A 24,305-nucleotide genomic window follows, 5' to 3' on the forward strand; every position below is an offset into this window, starting at 1 on the left:
TTTGTAAACCAGTAGTAACCTAACTGCTTTAATTTAAATAAACTGCGGTTGTGTCATCTGAACTATATAAACAGCAGGACCAAGCAGACTTCATCAGAAACTCAAAAATAGTAGATGTTTAGACAGCTTTGCAAGCTTTAGACAGTGGGATTCTTCGAGGTTGGGCCTGAGGACGTTAGGTATTCAGAAGCCTCCTCCCATTTCCTAGGGAAAAAGTAAGGACTCACGATGCAGTAAGACATCCTGTAAAGAACGGCTTTCCAGCGAAAGGCGTGCCAGGCGGGGAGCATGATCTTTCCGAACCTTCAGCCATAGATCTTCGGTTTTCTCCAACCGGCCTGAGTGGCCAGCTTCCAGCTGGGACAGAAAAAGAAGAAAGAAATATGGCTTATCAGGTCCCCAGCTTTGGCTTCCTTGCCTATTATAGGGATAACAATATCTACCTCATGAGGGTAACTGTGAGAATTAAGGAAGATGCATGTAACGCAACTCAGGGGTTGGCAGGTAGTAAGCACTCATTAAGTAATAATATTTTCCTCCTGGATGTATAATCACATCTACCCACCCTCCCCCCCACAAACATGTACACATATGCACCTGCACACAACCACACACATCCTAAAGGTGCAAGCAAATGCCACATAACTGCAAACTACTATGAAAGCTGGGGGCTTCCCGGGTGGCTCAGACAGTAAAGAATCTGCCTGTGGTGCAGGAGACCTGGGTTTGACCCCTGGGTTGGGAAGATCCTCTGAAGGAGGGCATGGCAACCCACTCCAGTATTCTTGCCTGGAGAATCCCCACGGAGCCTGGCAAGTTGCAGTCCACAGGGCTGCAAAGAGTCGGACATGACTGAGTGACTAAGCACACACATGGAAGCTGGAGTGCCATCCCTTTTTGTCCCTCATTCCTAAAATACTATATAAACTCATATAAAATTCCTACCCCTTGATTTTCATTCCTCACTCAGTGAAGTGAGGAGAAATTAACTGCATTTTCTCCATTCTCTCTCGAGTTAGAAAAACATCCACATGAAACGTTTGTCGATGAAACACCCTGTAACTGAGTATTATCCTCTAACACAACAGAAAGAAAATATACTGACGATTTTTAAACAATTACATGGAGGGCAGTAGATAAAGCACTCCACAGCAGATGAGGCGCCTCTCTGCTTGATCCGGCTGCATCGCCCTTCCTAAGACTCACCTGCCGCAAGGAAGCTGCAAAGGCCTCGTGAGAACTGTTGAGCCGAGTCCTGAACTGGCTGCAAATGCTTTTGGCCAGCTTGGAGGCACTGAGGCTCTCGATGGCTTCCTGGGCCACCTTCCTCTTCCACTCCAGTGTGATGGCAGGTGGGCTCACCCAAGTGATGCGCTGGATGATCTGTCAGGATGGGGCAGTGAGAACACTGAGGGGTGGAGACAGGGACCACTAGAACCCCTTCCTCGCTGGATTACCCATTCAGCAGGCCAGGATCTTAAGACAAGAGCTGTATGATGTTCAACACCCCTCTCCAATTTCACCTACCACAAAATTGGGGCTCAGTCCAATGGAAAGCATCAAAGAACATTAGGCTTGGAATGCATTGTTCATGAATCCTCAATACATTCACAATGTACTGGGGGTGCCTGATAAATCCCTTTCTAAAGCCAGCAAATAATTCAATATAAGAACCAGACTGAATACCAGAAAATACATCATACTCATGGTCTTTGGTAACAAAGCCTGGTTCTGAGAAAACACTTAGGCTGGGGAAAAGAAACACCAAAAAGCTAGAGAAGTAGAGTTTTATGGCTCCATAAAATATCATTTAGATACATCACTTTTAAGAGTTAAAGGGGACACTGTTAGTAATTATTTCAGAACAGGCATAAATCAGAACTTCCCCAGGCAGGAAAATCAGGACAAACGGCCACCTATACTGACAGATATCAGTTTGTCTAGGAGAGATATCCTAGACATTAGTTCCTGCTGGAGCGACCAAGATTCATTTGAGCCAATTAGGGGCTGAAAACTCTTTCCCTAAAAAACCTCTACCTGTTTGATTTGCTCCCATAGCATCCTTGTAACTGAGGACCCTGAGTGAAATGTGACTTCAACATGATAGGCAGCATTTAAGACCTGAAAAAGAAGACACAGTAAGAAAGTCAATATATATATGCCCTGACTAAAGTGGCTAATTAAAAATGCAACAAATGATATTTATTTCAAGAACATGGTCCAGTTTCAAGGTTCCCAAATCTACCCCTCAGTGTATGTGCAGAGTCAAGGCAGGGTGGTCATCTGTTTTGTGGCCAATGGGACCCCTCTACTTCATCTTCATCATCTTGCTCATTGGCTGAACTGCAACCTGACAGTTCACAAGCACCTCCCACAGACAGTGGTCATGAGACAGGAAAACAAAATTCAAACTGGACTGGCAAAAAGACTGAAAGGGAAATTCTTGGCTAACTTGACGCTGGGCTCGTGGGTGGATTCTGTTTCATGTGTTATCTGTGGCCAGCTCTTAACTACCCTCTGAGTACCTGTTTGAGATAATTACTGGTGATGTGAACTGAGACATCCTGAGACTTCTCCAGGCTCTGCAGACACCGTTCCAGGGTTCCAACGAAGCTCTCACGTAGGTAATCCACGGAGCTGATCAGCTTGTTAGCCACTGCTTGATTAAGCCGGGAAATGATGAGCTCCTGGATCTGTCGGATGCAGCATTTGATCTCTCTGGTGCCCACTGGTTCTCCATTCTCAGGGACAATGACATCTATGGAGGCACAGCAAAAAGCTAGTTGGTTGTGAGGGGAATGGGCAGGCACACTGAATAAAGCTGGGCCCAAGGAGCTAGCATGCTGCCGGCCACAAAGCACACATGGCTGACTGCCTCTGACTCTCAACATGAGGGGCCACGCAACCCTCAGCCCTCTGAGGTGTCTACGAGTCCTGAAGGAGCACCTGTGTACAGAATGAACCTGCTGATCTGTCAGCTCTTGCATCACATTTACAGAAGGGGAGGAAGTGTTTTACGTATCTGATCTAATTTAACCCTAACAACAACGTCAGAAGGGTATCACTGGTTACATTTGATAAGTCAGGAAAAAGCCTCAAAAAGAGAATAAACTGGGCACTGGGAGGGGATGGTAGAGTTAGGGAATAATATACCTAGCATTTGAACGCAAAGCTGATGAATTCCAAAGCCTCTAATCTTCGTAATATTTCACACTTCCTAGCATATTAATGAGAAAAATACAAGAGTCAAGAATTCAATTCTAATCAATTACTAGAGAAATAAAAAGTAAAACTGGAACGCTGTTATTGCCTCAAGGATACACAATGTGTATCCTTGCATTGGAAGTGCAGAGTCTGAACCTCTGGACCTCCAGGGAAGTCCTCATGCTGAGGTTCTGAAGCTGGTTCCCAGGAAGATGGTAACATCAATAACAGGGAATCGATAAAGCAGCAGTAAGTGTGGAAATTATGAGTATGAGCTCAGGAATCAGGCCGTCTAGATTCAAGTTCTGCCTCTGCTACTTAGTATCTGTGCGACCTTGAGCAAATTACTGAAGCTATCTGAGTCTTGATTCCCTTGTCTAGAAAATAGCAATAAGCGGAACCCACCTATGGAGGCTGTTCTACTGTTAAGAACTATGGATGGAAGTTTGTGACATTGTACAGAAGGCAGTGATCAAGACCATCCCCAAGAAAAAGAAATGCAAAAAGGCAGAATGGTTGTCTAAGGAGGCCTTACAAATAACTGAGAAGAGAAGAGAAGCAAAAGGCAAAGGAGAAAAGGAAAGATATACCCATCTGAATGCAGAGTTCCAAAAACAGCAGGAGAGATAAGAAACCCTTCCTCAGTGATCAATGAAAAGAAATGAGGAAAACAACAGAATGGGAAAGACTAGAGATTTCTTCAAGAAAATCAGAGCTACCAAGGGAAACTTTCATACAAAGATGGGCACAATAAAGGACAGAAATGGTATGGACCTAACAGAAGCAGAAGATATTAAGAAGAGGTGGCAAGAAAACACAGAAGAACTATTCAAAAAAGATCTTCATGACCCAGATAACCATAATGGTGTGATCACTCACCTAGAGCCAGACATCCTGGAGTGCGAAGTCAAGTGGGCCTTAGGAAGCATCACTACAAACAAAGCTAGAGGAGCTGATGGAATTCCAGTTGAGCTCTTTCAAATCTTCAAAGATGATGCTGTTAAAGTGCTGCACTCAATATGCCAGCAAATTTGGAAAACTTAGCAGTGGCCACAGGACTGGAAAAGGTCCGTTTTCATTCCAATCCCAAAGAAAGGCAATTGCAAAGAATGTTCAAACTACTGCACCACTGCACTCATCTCACACCTAGCAAAGCAATGCTCAAAATTCTGTAAGCCAGGCTTCAACAGTACATGAACTGAGAACTTCCAGATGTTCAAGCTGGATTTAAAAAGGCAGAGGAACCAGAGATCTAATTGCCAACATCCCTTGGAATCACAGAGAAAGCAAGACAATTCCAGAAAAACAGCTACTTCTGCTTTATTGATTATGCCAAAGCCTTTGACTGTGTGGATCACAACAAACTGTGGAAAAATCTTCAAGAGATGGGAATACCAGACCACCTTACCGGCTCCTGAGAAATCTGTATACAGGTCAAGAAGCATCAGTTAGAATTGGACATGAAACAACGGAATGGTTTCAAATTGGGGAAGGAGTACATCAAGGCTGTACATTGTTACCCTATTTATTTAACTTATATGCAGGGTACATAATGAGAAATACCAGGCTGGATGAAGCACAAGCTGGAATCAAGACTGCCAGGAAAAATATCAATAACCTCAGATATGCAGATGACACCACCCTTATGACAGAATGTAAAGAGGAACTAAAGAGCCTCTTGATGAAAGTGAAAGAGGAGAGTGAAACAGTTGGGCTTAAAACTCAACATTCAAAAAACTAAGATTATGACATCCAGTTCCATCACTTCATGGCAAATAGATGGGGAAACAATGGAAACAGTGACAGACTTCATTTTCTTGGGCTCCAAAATCACTGCAGATGGTGACTGCAGCCATGAAATTAAAAGATGCTTACTCCTTGGAAAAAAGTTATGACCAACCTAGATAGTATATTCAAAAGCAGAGACATTACTTTGTCGGCAAGGCCTGTCTAGTCAAAGCTATGGTTTTTTTTAGTAGTCATGTATGGATGTGAGAGCTGGACTATAAAGAAAGCTTAGCATCAAAGAATTGATGCTTTTGAACTGTGGTGTTGGAGAAGATTCTTGAGAGTCCCTTGGACTGCAAGGAAATCCAACCAGTCAATCCTAAAGGAAATCAGTCCTGAATATTCACTGGAAGGACTGATGCTGAAGCTGAAACTCCAATACTTTGACCACTTGATGTGAAGAGCTGACTCACTGGAAATGACCCTGATGCTGGGAAAGACTGAAGGCAGGAGGAGAAGGGGATGACAGAGGATGAGATGGTTGGATGGCATCACTGACTCAATGGACATGAGTTTGAGAAAACTCCAGGAGTTGGTGCTGGACAGGGAGGCCTGGTGTGCTGTAGTCCATGGGGTCAAAAAGAGTTGGACATGACTGAGCAACTGAACTGAACTGAGAGCTAATGTTCACGCAGGAGTCACTATACAAAGTCAGTAGCACCCAGACCTCAGATACCAAAAGACATGACTAAGCAATTGGCCCAGTTTTGTTAACAGTTATTCATGAAGGATAGGAATGCCGGAAAAGCAAAAACTGCTCCTTTGGGAAATCCTTCTGAGTTAGGTCTCAGGAGCACCCTGAAAAGAAAAAGAGACCATGACACACAAAAAAGACCCAGCAAAGCAGCATGGGCCATGACAAAGGAGTCAGGGTGAAAGCGTGACTCAGAGACATCCTTCAAGCAGCTCTCCTCCAGTCTTAAGGCAAGGGGATACAAATGAGAACTGGAGACCAAAGAGCAGTATTGGGATGAGTTTATCAAATAGGAAGGAATGATGGCAGATTTTTCCAAGAAGGCCTCTCAGAACAAGAGAGGCCAACCTCACTCAATGATTTCAGGTAGGCTGCTGCTAATGGGCCCCATCGGGGTAGGTTCCTTTGGGCTTCAGAATTGATGTACTCTACACCAGCTGGAAAGGGTTCGAGGATGCCCCAGTTCCTGCATCCTACCAAGCTCTCTCTAGGACCCACCTTTGAACTCCATGTTGGCGGCATCATCCAGAAGTTCCTCCTTCATGGTGTTAAGAGTCTCAACGATCATGTCCTTCATTTCCTCTTGCTTCCGGTTGGCAATATTCATCAGTGATTCGTACAGCTCATTCTCCTTTCTCCGAGTGTACTCCAGACGTTTGGGCGTGATCTGCAGGTCCCGCTGCATGTCAAAAGCCTGGTTAATGAAGATGTCCAGGCAGCGGCAGTGCACCAGATTCAGGGCCTTGGCTGCGTCCACCAGGCGAGTCTGCAGCACCTGGTGAGAAAACGCGTTCAAGAGTCTCAGCTTCTCGCTGTGCTCCACCAACATGCTGTGAGCTCTGGCGTCCTGGCCGGGGGCCCCACAGTTACAGTGGCCGCTGCTCAGATAGCCCAGGTCAGTCAGCTGGCGATGAAGCGGCGACCTTTCACTCTCCATTTTTTCAGTGGAGGAGTCGATTATCTCCGAGCCCAGCTTCGGCACTTTGAAAAAGAATATGGGAAAGGAGAAATACTTTCGGATTTCCTGAAGCTCTTGCTCATCCCTCTCAGAGAGTTCATCTTTGTGGAGTGCATAGGTTATCACAGGCAAGAAATCATTCACCAAGTCACCCAGAACATCCACTGTGGGCCGGAGGCCTTGGCACGGTGCTACCACAATGTCCACTTCCTGGAAGGGGAACGGGGTCATATCAGCACTTCAGGCTCAGAACCAGTCCTTGCCTCCCCAGAGTCCCACATTGAGACCAAAATGCAGATCTATGATCGGGCAACTGGGCTTCAGTATATGCCCCAATCACTTGTCCCCCTCCTTCCTCGGTTACCAACACTCCCTGGTGCCACCTAAGCAGGCAGGCACTCATCAAGAGACAGTGAAAAAACAAGTAAGTAGAAAGGATGGCAGTCCTTTCAGCCATTTTAGATAAAAAAAGAACCTGGAGTCCCTTTTGTTGCTTTGGAAACTCCCGCTGATTCCCTCTGATGAAGAAAGAACTCTTAGACTGGGAGTGGATCTGGCTGGAACATTCCTCCCCCTCTTTCTAAACTGACTCATCCCCAACTTTCTAACTCCCATGCATCCTTTAAATCTCAGTGTATACAGTGTCATACCCTTCTGGAGTCTTTCCTAATAAGAAATCCCTATTAGGGGAGTACTCTCTACTTCTCCTTCTCTTAATAGTCAATACACTTATATACTTATAATTTATTTATTTAAAAACAAGTTTTTTTTCCCCCAATTAGCCTATAAACTCTTCCGAGAGAGGGAACATGTCTATCTTTTTGACTCCTGTAATTTCAGTGCCTGGTATAGAGTAAGTCCTTAATACTGCTGAATCAATCAATCAAGCAGCAAACTAAAGGTTAGATCTGTCAAACATTACCATCCTACCTTAAGAGTTGGCAAACATCCCAAGGTCTCAGCCATCTAGGTCTCAGGAACACCTTTATGCTCATGATCACTTGGTCTGGCAGAGACTACGGTCTGCCTACTCAGTATCTAACTTCTGCATCATTGGGAAGGCAATGTCTTTTATGGAGGGGCAGCCAATAGTAGGTAGGGCAAAAGACACTCTGCAAGCGAGTGCACGCTCTGGCCCTGCCCTTCCTGCCTGGAGCGCAGGTCTGAGGACAGAGCAGCAGTGGCCCTCCTACAGCCCTGGGCAATCCTGAGAGGGGAAGCCAGCCCTGAGGACGAGGAATCAAAAAGAGACCGGGAGCTTGGATCTCTGATGACTACAGAGCTGCCACACCAGCTTTCAACTGCCTAGCTTTGGACTTATGTAAGGGAAAAATATATTAACCTCTGTCTTGCTTAAGCAAACCCCTATTTTTCTGATTGTTACCTATGTTTGAACCCAATCATCACTGATACACCCAACTCCTAAACAGGTCATTTCCCTAGCTAGTGGCTTCTGCTTATCATTATACTTCTTCACTAAGGATCTCGACTCACTTAAGAGCATACATTTCCATCCATATGGGAATATGGAGGGAAATAAATTTTGCTCCTCTAAACCTCTGAAATTGCCTACTTTGCCTGGCGCTCCAGACCTAAGCATTGATCTGGAGACTCATGCCTATATTACCCCTGCAGGCACACCAACTCTGAAGTCTGCAGACTCAAAATCAATCCTTTGCAGAATTCTAAAATGTTTTAAAGAGTTTGCCTTTTTGAGCTCCTTCTCTAGACAATGGAGAAGGGCTGGGAAATGCCAGCTTATTGTTTCTTGTACTGTGTGTAAGTTTGTGTGTGTGTGGGTGTGTGTGCCTGTACTAAAGGACAGAGAGTGAGAGACAGCAAGCTCTTAATTCCACTAAAGCACAAAGGCCTCACCTTTTTCCTCAACAAAGAATTCATAAATTTTATTCTCAGGTAGGCCACAGAACTTTCATTTGGCTGGCCACTTTGAACTCCCTAAAAGTGCTTTTAGCATCTCATCATTTGTAATTTGAGCAAACACTGTATAAATCTACTTGCTTTCTAGCCAAGCCTAGGCCAAGAAGAAATCTGCTATTCACCTGTGCCTCAAACTGCATGGAATGTTTTCTGATTGGAAGACTAATCTGACACTCACTCTGCTATTCGGAACAAGCCCCCTTTCACTGCCCTGAGTCACAGTGCTGGAGTATGAATCGCTTCACGAGGCACGCTCAAAAAAGAGGGTACGTAAGGACATTTAAGGTCCAAAGTATAGCATGCAATCACTTAAATGCCAACATTCTAATTACATTTAGTAATTACAGACTAGAAGAGAATTTCAAGAAATGAAGTTATAACAAGATAATTATAGGTGACAGTGGCTTTTAAAAATTTTGTTAAATGGCTTCTGTCTTAAATATATCTTTTTAAAGATATAAATCAATCAAACTTATTAGAGAACTATTGAGAGAAAAAAGTCTAAATATTCAAACCAAAGTAAGTATTGTTTAGAAAGTTTTCAGGAAGAATTTTGCTGCTTGTTTATCTGATGGATTTTCTTAAAATTTTAAAGTAAATTTCCAGGTTTTTCTCAAAGGACCATGTTATGTGTGCAACAGAACTTGGTAGCCAAAGCTGCCAAGTCCACCTGCAGAACCAATATCCTTTGTAAAGGAGAGCTGACTTTATTTGCTCACAAATGCAAATCCATTTTTGAAAAAAAAAAAAAAAAGAATTCAGTGGATTCAGTGGATAGAGAAGATGTGGTGTACATATGTACACACACACACACACACACACACACCCCCTACACCTCCATGGTGGTTCAGATGGTAAAAAAATCTGTCTGCAATGTAGGAGGACCTGGGTTCAATCCATGGGACCAGCAGATCCCCTGGAGAAGGGAATGGCTACCCACTCCAGTATTCTTGCCTGGATAATTACATGGACAGAGGAATCTGGTGGGCTACAGCTTATGGGGTCACAGAGTTGGATGACTGAGCAACTAATACTTTCACTATAAAATACACACACACACACACACACACACACACACACACACACAATGGAATACTACTCAGCCATAAAAATAATGTAATGTGCCCATTTGCACACGGATGGACCTGGAGGGCACTGTGCCAAGGGAAACGGACACAGAAAGACACACACTGCATGATCTCACGCACAAGTGGCATCCAAGAAATAAAACAAGCTAGTGATTATAACAAAAAGGAAACAGACACAAAGGCACAGACAAAAAACTAGTGGTTACCAGTGCGGACAAGGAAGGAGAGATGGGAAAGATTGGGGTCGGGGATTATGAGGTACAAACTTCTGTGTATAAAATAAATAAGCTTCAGGGAATATAGCCCATATTTTATAATAACTATAAATGGAATACAACCTTTAAAAATTGTGAACCACTACGTTTTCTACCTGTAACTTATATAATACTATACGTCAGCTATACATCAAGCTTTAAAAATTCCCCTAAAATGAACTCTGATGGTAGACACTGCCTGGTGCATTGGCACCTAGAAAGAAGGTATCTACTCCTCAATATATCTTGTACAAACAAAAACGGATAGAAAACAAGTACCGTGCTCTCTCTCCTCCATTCCCCAGTTAATTAATTTGTTTAGTCGGTCTCATTGTTCTGACTGTCTTGACTGTTGAAAGACAGGCAAAAAGAGCTACTGGCTGAGACCCTGGCAGCAGTACAAACTAGACTGGAATGTGATACGTGATTCTGCAACACTCACGGCAGAGGGATGACTCATGCCTGACGGTTATAAACAAAAAGGGAAGCCACACTGTCTCCTGGAGACAGGGAGTGAAAAAAAATTCACAGAGAGGATGAGCCCTGTTCTTGGCCCATATATTACGGCCACCTGAGAGGGAAGACTGACCTCAGACTATTTCACGGAAGGCTATACTCCTTCCTGGCACTTAGAACAGTGTTTGCACTTACTGAACGTTCAATAAATATATGTGCAATTACTGGATGAATGAATGATGCCCTTACTATTTGCTCAAAACCATTTTCAATCATCATATGTAAAACTGTCTATTTTTTAACCCATATCTCACACATTTATCTGGAACTGCTGTTTGTGTCTACTCCAAGAATGAAGCAGTGAGGAAGCTCTGAAATCAGTCAAGGAAGAAGAATCCAGGGAATCAGAAGAGTATGCCATAATTCCCATCTTAAGTCACAGAAAATTCCTAAGGAGATATCTCTTTTATAATATATCTGCACAAATCTGTGGAATCTACAGAAGCTGATATATTACCATCAATTCTCTTGGCAAGATTAAGAGACTGTAATAAAAAAGCAAACTGCTACTCTGCAAACACCAGGATTTTCCTCTTTGGTTGTTTTTTTTAATATAAAATGACACTATCCTAAGTGCCAAGAAGAAATGGTTCAGTCACTGAAGCCTGACCACTTCCTAAGAATACTGGCTCTGACTGGTGAGGACTCTTTCCCTATGGCTCACAGCACACTACACCCTCAGCGATAGCTACGGACGGTCGTCTTAACCAACAGTTCAAGCAGAAGACAATCACACACTCAGATCGGTCATGAATGTCTTTGTTTTGTCTACAGTTCTGCAACCTCATTCCATCACACAGAAAAGCAGCACGTAACTATATGGTCCTACCCCTCGCTTAACAACTGACACATCCCGGACTCCAGGCCCTGTCTCCATGTTCCATTGACCATCCCCATCAACTCTCCTCCCATGCCCACTCTCACAGAACAATAGGAAGTTTTCCCCATTTTACATGGGGCTGATTCTTCCTCATTTGTGTACAGTTCTCTGAAATCACTATCACTCTTAAATGTCAATTATATAGCAAGGCAAATACATCCCTCCGTGGTGCTGCAAAGACTCAGACACCACTGAGCACACACAGTCCATGCATGCCCCCTCTTCCTGTTACACTGTAGAAAACACCCTGACTCTTGAACACTCTCCAGTGGGGAGCTGTGGCTGAGCTGCTTTCTAGAATATAACAGGCCACAAGCAGCTGTGCCAACCCCGGGCTTCACCCCAGCAGTCAGCATAAAATGGATACTAGCTCATCTCCCTAGCCAGTAAAAGTAGGGAGTGGTAACTCACAGACCAGAACAAGACTTGAGGAAACCCATAATCCCAACCAAAGCCCTCAACTAGCCACAGGAACATGAGGCCGCCGTGCTAAAAGCGGAAGTGTGGTACGACCCCACACACATCAAAGCAGAGGCTTTAGGTCTGCATCTCAGCTCACAAGCACGGAGCCTGAAGGATCAAAACCATCTGATTTCACATTGTGATGAACCAGACACCACACAAGTTGACAGGGAGGTACTGGATAGCCTCCATGCATTCTACTGTGCGGATATTCAAACACCCAGGGACCCACAGATACAGAATTGGGAGTGTGAATTCTCTGACCATTTATTAGACTCTCACCATTCACTAGACTCATCAAGAAAGCCAACAGAAGAATGGAGAAGAAAGAAAGAAGTGTCTGAACAAAGGTAAAAGTTACCTTTTAACTTTATAACTTTAACCTCTGTATTTTATAACACCTCTCTCTTCTTTAATTTTATGACAACAGCACTTCATAATAATTATGAAGAACTTTGCTCCTAAATGGAGCACAATAACAAGTCCAACCAAGCAGGAACCAGAAGGGCTGAAGTTTCACAGTGGAAGGAGTTCCAGTATGGATGGCAGTCAGGGAACAGATGGGTGTCTGAGAGAGGAGGAAATCCTCCTCTCAGTCCATTCAAAGGGAGGCTTAGTAAGGGCCAGACACTGTGCTGGCTGCTTTACACCTAGCCTCTCACGGAAGCCTCACACCAGCCCTGAAACACACGGATTACTACTTCTGTTTTACAAGTGGGGGGTGCCCTAGCACCGCAGTCACACAGTTAAGCAGCCAAGCCGGGCTGTAAACCCAGGCTCCTCTGACTACAAAGCCTCAGCTGCTGTGTATGAACAGCGACGGAGGCCCACTGTGCCAGGAATTGTCTGGCTTGGTGTTAGGGAAGTTCTGAGAGAAGAATGAAGGATGGACAAGATGATTTCAGGGACTCTAACAGTCCTAGCTTTCTGTGTTAAAAGTATATCTTGGCTGCAAGTAAAAACCCCTGCTCTGCTCAAAAAAGGAAGATTAAGACCATAATCTGCCAGATTTTCTCCCAAAGAGTTAAACTTGGAAGGCCAAAAGCGAACAAGTGGTGGTGAATTGAGAAAATAGCCCTTTAAGCTAGTCTTTTTAAGAGGGATCAAGGCTACTAGAGCAAGCATAGGGATTTTAAAAAGAATCGTGCCTCTAACGCATACATATCCTTAATAGGTAAATTAACCTACAGTAAGTATTACCAGGTTTGTTAGCAAAGAGCAATGTATTGGTTATATTTCACTATGTATGTTAGTGTGTGTTAGAGGAAAGGCAGAGAGATGTTGAATTCAAAGAACACAGAATTACTGCCTAGAAGGAACTTATATTCAGCATTTGCCTGAACTTCCCATATCCTTTTTTAACACATTACTTTTATAGTTCCCCTTTCTTTTTGCCCCATAAAATAATGGTTTCTTTATTTTAATGTATATTTTTAGAATAGTATTCTTTATTTCCCTTACACATACTACTCCAACTTTGTTCTTTTTCCCTTGGAAATGGCCATCTTTGACCTAATTCATATACTCTCTTTTCCAAAACTATCTGCTTACCGTCAGATAAAAGACTATCACCCAAACTTCTTTCGTATGTTTACGTTTCAATCGAGATACGTTCCAGAGAAGACATGGTATCTAACTTAAAAGTAAGCAACACTTAACAAATTTAGTTTCATAAGGTACCAAAACAAATGCCAAAAATTAAACAAAAATTGAAAGAAGACAGTTTTCTAGCAACAATGTTTAATAAATTTGAGGGTTTACATTTTGCATAAACTTGTCATTTTTACTTTGATTTGGGGTTGTGAAAGTATTAACTGCTGAGAAATTAAAAAAAAAAAAACAGTGTCTGTATGGATCAATGGGACAGAACAGAGAGCTTAGAAACAGACCCACACACCTATGGTCAATTAATCTCCAACAAAGGAAACAAGATATACAATGGAGAAAGACTGTCTCTTCAGCAAAGTAGTGTCCGGAAAGCTCGTGAGTCAGTAACCCAAGGCAATAGAAATAAAAGCAAAAATAAACAAATGGGACCTAATCAAACCTATAAGCTTTTCCACAGCAAAATGAAAATCATCATCAATATGAATAATCAATAATCAAAATGAAAAGACAATACACAGACTGAGAGAAAATATTTGCAAATGATGTGACTGACAAGGGTTTAACTTCCAAAATACACATATAGCTCACATAACTCAATAACCAAAAAAACAAATGACCCAATCAAAAAATGAGAGGACCTAAATACAGGTTTCTCCAAAGAAGACATATAGATGGCCAACAGACACATGAAAAGATGCTCAACGTCACTAATTATTAGAGAAGTGCAAATCAAAACTAGAAGGAGGTGACAGAGGAATGGATAAAGAAGATGTGGTCCACACACAGGGGACCATCACTCAGCCGTAAGGAAGAGCGACCTGATGCCATCTGCAGCAACGTGGGCGGACCCAGAGACTGTCGCACTGAGTGAGGTCAGGCAGGCGCGGAGAGACGAATCCCGTACATACTGCTTATGCGTGGAATCTGAACAAGAATGCAACAAATAAACTTATTCACAGAACAGAAATGGAGTCACAGATGCAGAAACCAAATTTAGGACTGTCGGAGAGGAGAAGAGGGGGAGGGACAAACTGAGAGGCTGTGGCCGACACACACACACTGCTACACGTAAGGGAGGCAGCTAAGGAGGACCTGCTACTGCAGCGCAGGAGCTCGACCCGACACTCCGCAAGGCCCTATATGGCAAAGAATCCGACAAAGAATGGCGATGCGTCTGACTGATTCACTCTGCTGTACTCCGAAACTCACACATGATACGTCACCTATATGCCAATAAAGTTTTTTTAAAAAATAGATCACAACAGCAGAATAAAACTACAGAGAGGTACCATCGCACACCAGTCAGAAGGGCCATCGTTAAAAACTCTACAAATTAACAAATGGTGAACAGGGTGTGGAGAAGCCTCCTACTCTGTTGGTAAGAATGTAAATTAATATAGCCACTATGGAGAACAGTATGGAAGTTCCTTAAAAAACCAAAAATAGAGTTGCCCTATGATTCAGCAGTCCCACTGCTGGGCATATGTCCAGAGAAAACTATGATTTGAGAAGACACAGGCACCCAGGCACCCGAATGTTTCAGCAGCACTATTTACAACAGCCAGGACATGGGAGGCCCCCAAGCGCCCATCCACAGAGGAATGGATGAGGAAGGTGGGGCACACATACACAATGTGCACTGCCACTCAGTGCCATCTGCAGCAGCCTGGACGGAGCCAGAGCACATCGCACCAAGTGAAATGAATGAGGAAGAGAGACGCCCTATGGTGTCACTTATATGCAGAATCTAAGACATGATACAGATAAACTTATTTATGAAACATAAGCAGACTCGCAGACAAAGGAAACAAACTTCTGGTCACCAAAGAGGAAAGTGGGTGAGGAGGAATAAACTAAGTAAGAGCCTGGGATTAGCAGATACAAACTACTACATATAAAACAGAGAAACAAGAGGCTTCTACTGTAGAGCACCGAGAACTACACTCCACATCCTGCAGAAAACCATAATGGAGAAGAGTTTGAAAAAGAACATATATACAGACGTACACACACATACACACATATATATAAGACTGAATCACTTTGCTGTACAACACTGTAAATCAACTAAAAAATTATATACCAAATAAAACAACTTTTAATTTTTAAAGATTAAAAAGTAAAAATATCAATGTCACCATGAAATGACAAATAGATTACTTCCATTGATGGCTACTGAGGGTTATAAAGAGAAAGTTTAACTATTTCAACTCATTAGAGTTCAAAGCAGCAAAGAAAAAAGTAAGTTTACTTGCAAGTCATTAGGCCTTTCTTGGAAACATCAGTGTACTTAAGTCCCCGGAAATAGCCCTTCCCAGACATCGCCAGGAGCCGGTCACCGTGACGGTGTGACAGCTCCGCGGCCATGGGACACGCGTGTTTGTCCGCAGGGCCAGAAAACACCTGGGAGGGGTAAACAGGCTAAGAGCAGAGCGCTGACGGCTGCAAAACAGCCATCGAAGATGAAGTCCACCGTCAGGCTGCAGGAATCCCATCTCAGGCTGAGGAAGGTTAACCACCTCCATTTCTTTTTATTCCTTTTCTTATAGGTGTGCACAGGGGAAAACACATCTAGACTCACACGCCATCAGACTGAGGCGATCCTAAGGCAGACGACCATGTGCCACTGGACTTGTGAATGGAACAAAAAAGAAAAGCAGGTGAGGGATACACCAGAAAGGGGGTGAAGGTTACGGTGGGGAAGCATGTACATGAAGACAAAACTAGTGAACATGCGGAATGGTGAAATGTACTGCCAGCTGGAAAATGACCATGTTCTAACACTAAATGAGGTTTCAGGAACTAATGGCTTGACAGTATTTCTCTATTGTTGAATTATGAACTGAGAATCTCAGGGGACCCAGAGCTAAAAAACTGGGAATACTGCAGTATTCCATGTGGGTACCACGTGGTATGGGGTCCACGTGAGTTGCCTTACTCTGGAACAAACGGAAAATGGCTAATTTATGAGGACTTTAAAGTAACATATTAGAAGAATGACCATTGTGTAAGAGGGTGAGGGAAATTCTGCTTTAGTAATTTGACAGTTAAAAATGAACATCAGATTTCCCCTGATTCAATCTTGGTTTCCTTTAGCTAAATGTTTCCTTTCTTTACGACCCCTTTTAGGAACCAAATTGAAGGGCTGTTTAGAGCTAATTCTCTGGTTCTAAATATAACTGGAGCTAAAAAAAAGATATTTCTCACTGTCAAGAAAAATCTTCAAGGTAGCTTAGGAAACGCTCCCAGCAGTAAGCCAATGGAGACAGGAGTCTGACGACAGAGGCAGGGCAGAGCCTGAGCGCCACAGAGGCTGAGGCCCCTCTGAGGCTCACCATCAAGGGAGTCTAAAGTTAGAAATGTGGGGGTCCGTGGCTGTTTCCACATCAAAATCTGCCATATAAAGCAGATCCAAAGAAACACTACTATAGAAGCCTCACAAACCACATGAAACAGAACATGGGAGGCTAGAAAATTCTTCAAGAAAAGAGAAGGGTATTTCTCATGAAAGAGAATCTATACATATTTAAACCGTGCAGAGAGAAAACTGATCAGGTATCTTAACTTCCCTCCCAGCCAAGCAGCCTTCTTAATTGTTAACTCAGCTTGAGTGCTTACTATATATACACGGGGGTTTCCCTGGTGGCTCAGTGGTAAAGAATCTGCCAGCCAATGCAGGAGATGGGGCTTCAATCTCTGGGTCGGGAAGATCCCCTGGAGAAGGAAATGGGAGCTCACTCCAGTATTCTTGCCTGGGAGATACCCTGGACAGAGGAGCCTCGCGGGCTATAGTCCACGGGGTCCCAGAGTCGGACACAACTGAACGACGAAACAACAATGCATTCCTTGAGCGTCGCTGGGAACTCTCACCAGTAAGACGTGCTCATGGCTTCCCTGGTGGCTCAGATGGTGAAAGATCTGCCTGCAGTGCAGGAGACCAGGGTTCGATCCCTGGGTTGGGAAGATCCCCTGGAGAAGGAAATGGCAGCCCGCTCCAGTATTCTGGCCTCGAGAACCTCATGGGCAGAGGAGCCTTGCGGGCTACAATCTATGGGGTCGCGAAGAGTCAGACATGACTGAGCGACGAACACACACACACACTCCTTGGGAAATGGCTCTCACTTTCTTTTCTGTGACTTTATCAGCTCAGCTCATGGGACAAAAGTGAATGAGCATTAAAAATCAAAACCAACAAAATGAAGGGACACAGAAATCAATCAAATAACGCAACTGTCCTACAGATGGCTTTGTTCACATTCCAAGACTGTTTTAAAAATCACTACCCAACCAAGAGCAGTCATTTCAGCTATTTAACAGTGTTTTTTAAGCTGTAGGTCAGAATACATTGTCAGATCATCAATTTAGTGGGTTGCTATCATTTTTCCAAAAAAAAGAAGTCAAACAGAATAGAGAAGAAAATATCAGTGTGTTTTGCAAGAAGTAAAAGTACTGTTTCATGAAACTTAATTCCAAATGCACACACGTATATATGTTACGGGTCCTAATAATAAAATGCTATTTCTGAGCATGAATTAAAATCTAAAAAAGTTGGAAAACCACTGAGCTCTTGGGAACTGAAGTAACTAGACCAGAACAGAATACTAGAGAGAGACTGAGCTTGGATCACACACCTACAAAGCTTATGAGGCAGCTGAGCAGGCTCAGTCAATCAACAAGGGTCAGGCAGGGCCACCCGAGAGCCCTCGCACTGTCCTGGAGCTAAGAAGTGCACGCTCTCCGTCTGAGCACAGAGGAAAGCCGCCAGTGAGACTGAGCTGAGAGAAAGCGCTGGCTTGCATGCTGAATCCCTCTAGCATTTACTGAGATAAAAGATAGCTGGACTCTGGAAAGAAACGAGATGACAGTTTCTACTTCCAGAGAGTCATAAGCGAAAGCCACAATCAAAGGCCTCACTCACTGACTGAGAGACCCAGCCTTCCAGAACAGGAGCAGGTGAAGCGAAGAGGAGACTGCTCTCCAAGTCCTGCCAAGCGAGCCCCTCCCTCCTGGCACAGCTGATCAAGGTGACGAACTCTCTGCTCTGAGCGTGTCTGCTTCTTCTACTCCTGCCAGCTCCTGATCCCTGACACAGGCGCCTTCTCTGCCCAGCCCCAATCTCCTGACACGTTCACATGCTGTGCCTGTCACCTTTTGGTCTAGTAACATAGTCTAGTCCTAGCTATACAGTAGCAAAGGAAGCCTTGCACAAGAGACAGGTCCTTCCCAGGTAGAGATATAACACCAGGCAGATAAAATTATCTTTTAGGAAATGCCACAAGACCTGGGTCCTCTTCGGGAGTTTACTTCAAGAGAGAAACAGACGTATTCTTCAGGTGATAGGATCTCCATACCTCTTTATTTGAGCCAGATCTGTCCTCGTGTTCTGAAGTCCCTTAGAAAGTAGGAGACATGACCTGTCTCACTTAGTAAATGATGGCAGATCTAAGGAAAAACTCAGAAGTTGTTCACTTGTTCTCAGCTCTGTAAGAACATCAATCATATGATTGTTCCTTTTAGAAAGGGATGGCTAGAGACAATTCTAGCCATGCCTTCCTGTAAGAAATGAAAAAGGATTGCTAACCCTGACCCTCTTTCTGTAAAGGCAGGCTGAGATATAAGTATCACATTCTTCAGTTTTAGAAAGGGATTAGACAAACTGCCCAGGGCTTTGCAGCACAGTAGAGGCAGGGATGGACACTGCTACAGCCTTGTCTGGTTTTCAACTTCCTAGATCACGTTCCTTTGACTCTATCTGCTGATGCTCCGAGCCCACAGTACACACTGCTAAACTACTTTCTGAGACAGCTCAGGTACAATGAAAGCTGGTGCCTACAAGTGCACCCGTGTAAGGACGAGACCAGTACCTGTAAGAGAGCATGGCGCATCGTCACCTCCAGTTCGGCTAGAACGCGGGCAGCGTCCTCACTGTCCTCCCGGGCCTCCAGGTCCTCCTCAGGCACGGTCTCCCAGTCGCCCTGGTGAGCAGCCAGCGTGGGCACTAGTTCATACTGGTCAGGGAGCGCCAGGCTGACCCGCGTCTGAGTCCCATAGGTGAAGCGGAGGCGCCGAAGCTTACAGTTCTCACCGCCCAGCTTGTTGGTGGGAAGCACCTGCACCCCCAAGAGCAGGTTCAACAGCTGGCACTTGACATTACAGTCCTGGCCGAGGATCAAGACGCAGGGCAGGCAGTCCACCATCTGCTGGAGGCGCTTCTCTTCCTTGGGTGGGAAGGAAATGCAGCTCAGCGGGCCTGGGCGGGGATGGGGGTAGAAGGAGAAAGGAGTACAGAGAGAAGAGTGAGGAGGGGCAGACAGAGACTAACACAGAGATCCCATTAGATGTCAGCCTCCTAGAAAAGAAACTTCTAGGGAGCTCTCGGTAGAAGGAGATACCAGAAAAACATCCCAGTCAGGAAAACTTTCTCAAATATCACACAGGAGTCCCCTCTCTGGCTCGCCCCCAGAGCAGTTCTTTCTTCCCAGAAAGGTGGCAGTGGCCTAATCTCCCCTTCCTGACCCGGTTTCAATCAGTGGAGGGACAGCCTAAGGAGTTTACAAGGACTCAATCAAAATACATTAACTTGACAAAACCAGAGAAGACTATGCTGCTGGGACAAGAGTCCAAGGACTGAATACGTGCATTAATGCTCAGACGCGTACGACTCTTTGTGACATCATGGACTGCAGCTTGTCAGGCTCCTCATCCATGGAATTTTCCAGGCAAGAATACCAGAGTGGGTTGCCATTTCCTACTCCAGGGGATCTTTCCAACCCAGGGATAGAACCCTCATCTCCTGTGTCTCTTGCATTGAGAGGGTGATTCTTTACCACCGCGCTACCTCAGAAGCGAACACAAATCAAAATAAAAACCTTCCTTGTGACGCAAAACCTAATACTTGAACACAGAAAGGTTCTTTAAAATGACTCTACCACATGCAGTTTTAGTTTATTTTCCTTATCTATATACTAAATGTGTGTAGTCCTTTAACACACATACACTGAAATAAAATGTTATTCGAGTGTGCATTAGCATAGAATCTTTTCTGGTTCATTTCTCTGATAGCTGGTAACAGCATCCCAGCTGCCAAGTCATTTGTTTTCTTAAAACACTGAATGCTTAATTAAGATCAGCATCTCTAAACAAATCATATTCTTTCAGTTTACGGAAGACAAGACCCCGAGTAAGACAAAGGGGAAAAGACCAGCTATTAGGATAAATCCAAGCAAATCAAGGAAGATTTGATCTATCTCAGAAATACCCTTTCAGGATACACTCATCTATACTGCAAGCTTCCACAAAACAGATCAAATAATACTCAAGAGAAAACAAAAGGCTTCCTAAAGTATGAGAACTTCTATTTGGGAAAAGGAACCAGAAATTTGTTGACTGGAACTCTCCGATTCCAAACTCAATCACCCCCCAACTTGGTCAGTGACAGTGCCTGCCCAAGTCTAAGACTCAGGCAACTTCGTGTTTGCTCAGAAAGGCACAGACACACAGTCCTTAGGCTGTTAAAAAGCCGAGCTGTATTTGAAGCCAAATACATACATCTTCATTAAAATTTAGGGCGGCACCAACTGAAACAGTATTTGCTTTAGTCATTTAACCATGAGCTGCATTAAACCTTTCATAAGCTATTTATTCTGTTTATGTAATTGAAGCAAGAGAGGCCAGGCTCATTTAAAAGGTTGTCCTGCTTCTGCCTGCCTCTACCTGCATGTGTCCCTTCAGTCGTGTCCAACTCTGTACAACCCTGTGGACTGCAGCCCACCAGGCTCCTCTGTCCACGGGATTCTCCAGGCAAGAACACTGGAGGGGGCTGCCATGCCCTCATCCAGGGGATCTTCCCAACCCAGGGATCGAACCCAGGTCTCCCACATTGCAGGAAGATTCTTTACCATCTGAGTCACCAGGGAAGCCCCAGAACACTGGAGTGGGTGGCCTACTCCTTCTCCAGGGGATCTTCCCGACCCTGGGATCAAACCCAGGCTTCCCGCACTGCAAGTGGTCTCTCTATCGACTGAGCCACCAGGGAAGCCCTCAGTTCTACCCATCCTGCTGCAAACTCACTATTTAAAATCTTCTCTCCACAAATGGCAGCACAAGGTTTAAACAAGCTGGCTTTCACTCAGACCCCTTTATGCGTTTCATTAAGCTCTTCCCTTCATGTCTGCCTGTTAAGTACATCACCTGGTCAGCAGAAGCACACCAGCAATACCAGACAGTGAAACACGGAAATCTATTCTCCTGGGAAAGAGATGAGAAAGCAAAACGTTAACTGAGGGCCCAACTCTATGCAAGGCATTTATTAAGCACGAGGGAAAAACACCAGACAACTGGTCTAATTTCTGACTTACAAACTAAAAGCAAGGGGACACAGCCCCTTGCGTGTGTGATCACTCAGCAAGTAGGGAGTCCTGAGTCCCTCCATACGTCACTGACAACTAAACAGCATTTACTACAGCTGTCAGGGAGGAAAAACAATTTTCCTCTACCGTTTTAGTTTCCTCTGGCTGGGGCTAAGAATTAAATTGACATGAGAAAGATTAACAGTAGAAAATGAAATTTAATTACATACACATGAGGAATCTGAACATGAGAGATTCGAAAGACAAGTTAAATGAGACACATATGTTATCCTGGAACAAAAAGAGGGGCAGGGGGCTGGGTCTTCAAAGGGAAACAAGGCAATTCACAGAAGAGTAAATGTTTGGTAAACGAATGTTTGCTGGGCCATCCAGAAACAACTGGACACAGAGAAGATTTTGACCCTCAACTATTACACCGAGTTTATACTACACTGTAGCTAGCTCTGGTGACAGGCCCTCTATATAAATTCATTTAGGCAGTTAAGGTGAGGAAGATAAAAACTCTTGCTGAGCTTTTTGTTTCTTTAAAACAACCAAGCCTAAACTAATTCTTATACCAAAGAGACACATTTTGGGATGGCAAATCTTGCTCACCTCTTCAGACTATTCTAGTCGTATGTTTATAATTACCAAAGGCAGGAAGAACCATCACATTTCTCTCTGTATCCTCAACACCCAACACAATGACTAAAAAATAGTGAGCGTTATTTGTTTGCTTGCTCATTGAGAACTGTCTAAAGAAAGCCGTAAGTGGCTCTACTAAGTACTCAAAAAAATCCAGTAATATGATGAACAGTCCAGTACCATGAATAGTTTAGGAGCAACCGTCATTCCTAAAAATGCCCTTCATCCCAACATGGAGAGCAGAGGTGGACGGCAGAACAGGACTTCCCCATTCAGCTGCAGGATTTACCCACGAGACTCTGCCTGAGCAGGAGGGCTCCTGCTGGATCCGCTCTCACCTGCATTTCCCATCTTTCTCTCCTTCCCAGTCCTCCTCAGAGCTCAGGCAGCTGTCTAAGTAAGCTCATACCAACACCCTTCATAGGGCCCATAACAAAAGCCAGTCCATATTAACAACAATTGAGTCTAAATGAGTTGTGACTACTGCTGCTGCCAGGAGAGTGGGTAACAGAGAACGAAAACTAACCAGCCATTTTTCAGGACCAAAAGGAGCAATCTCAACACCTCTGAGACTATAGGAAAACCAGTAAACCACGTGGCACTGGCCAAAGCCACAGCAGACACACCCATTATTCATCTGACCCAAAGTATGACACCCCCATCTCTGCAGTGACAGAAACAGTCACTATAAATAAACTCGCTGGAGTCAAACAGCCGTAGGCCAGTGCAATGGGAGAGGGGGCTGACAGCGAGTCCAGTTCGAATTTTCGTTTCCAGGTGCTTGGCTAGGGTTGTGTGTGCAACTTACTAGACAGAGAAAAGGTCTTCAATATGGATGTCTCCATCTGGTTTTCAATATGTCATTGTCCAAGCTCTTTGCTTCTCCCACTAATCTTTAGTTTTTTCCATTGCTCTTCAATGTGTCTACAAGATTTGAACGAGAGCATGGAGAAAAATGAAGCTGAAACTAGAGGGTTCCACTCCTCGCTCCCCTTGGCAAATGGTGTGGTGAGGGTGGAGCACAGCAGGGGGTGGGCAGGGCACTGGCCAGGGCGGCGCTCTGACCTGGGGCCTCCCCGCTGACTGGCCCTGTGACTCTGGCAACTCACTTGTTTCTCTCAGCCTCAGATTTCTCATCTGTGAACTAGGGAGCTGGATTAGATCATCTTTAACATCCTTTCCAGTTCTAAAATTCCAGGATTCCATCAGGTTTTAACTGTTGAAAGAAAAATGAGGGGGGTAGGCAGTTGTCTGGTTGTTGTTCAACTAGACGTGAAATTAATTAGGAGAGCTCCCCTGGACTGCTACAGCTGCAGATCAAAAGGCGACGGAGCAAGCCGGGGGCTCTGAGGGCCTCCTGGGCAGTCTCAGCAGTCCTCTAAAGAAGTGATGAAAAACGGGAGAATGACAGGAGGAAGGAGGAAGAAAACCTGCTTCAGAGCTAAAGCAGCTGCTTCACTGACAGTTACGGACTTTCGAGTTAATCAGGGTTTCTACTGTAATTAATATAACGGCATCTGCACATGGGACTGCCAGAAGGTAGCAGCACGGCCTCTCAGCTGGAACACATTAACCCTGCCAGCTCTGACTGCAGGAAAATTCAAAGCAAACTGTCTTAAAAGCCAAAACATTTTTTTTTCCTTTGTGATTCTTAAATACAGATTATCTTGGTTTGGGTTGCTTCTAAACAAATGTTTCAAATACAAGAAGGAGCAGCTAAGCAGCAATGCATTCTGTTTATCTGTTTCAGATAATGAAGGGGAACAAAATATATCATCCCAAAATACGCCTCTCTGACATACTGACTATTTTGAGGTTATTTTTAAGAACCAGTAGACACAGGTGAAGCTCCGAAAAGTGAGAAGTTACTTTTCCTAAGAGACATTTATACTTAAAATGGAAATCTCCCATCTGTAGGGGTA

General features: G+C 44.2%; 1 protein-coding gene across 1 annotated transcript in view; it reads right to left on the reverse strand.

Annotated features, from left to right (window-relative positions):
* DSTYK (dual serine/threonine and tyrosine protein kinase) overlaps positions 1–24,305 on the reverse strand; it is a 53,090-nt gene that overhangs the window by 10,966 nt on the left and 17,819 nt on the right. Inside the window, exons 2-7 of the mRNA XM_052653449.1 lie at positions 19,255–19,640; positions 6,185–6,854; positions 2,526–2,758; positions 2,038–2,121; positions 1,207–1,383; positions 228–357 (exon numbers count right to left, since the gene is read on the reverse strand). Of these exons, the coding sequence (XP_052509409.1) occupies positions 228–357; positions 1,207–1,383; positions 2,038–2,121; positions 2,526–2,758; positions 6,185–6,854; positions 19,255–19,640 (1,680 nt within the window). The remainder of the gene's footprint in view (positions 1–227; positions 358–1,206; positions 1,384–2,037; positions 2,122–2,525; positions 2,759–6,184; positions 6,855–19,254; positions 19,641–24,305) is intronic.

Source organism: Budorcas taxicolor, chromosome 16, assembly GCF_023091745.1.
Source record: "Budorcas taxicolor isolate Tak-1 chromosome 16, Takin1.1, whole genome shotgun sequence".
Classification (NCBI taxonomy): Eukaryota; Metazoa; Chordata; class Mammalia; order Artiodactyla; family Bovidae; genus Budorcas; species Budorcas taxicolor.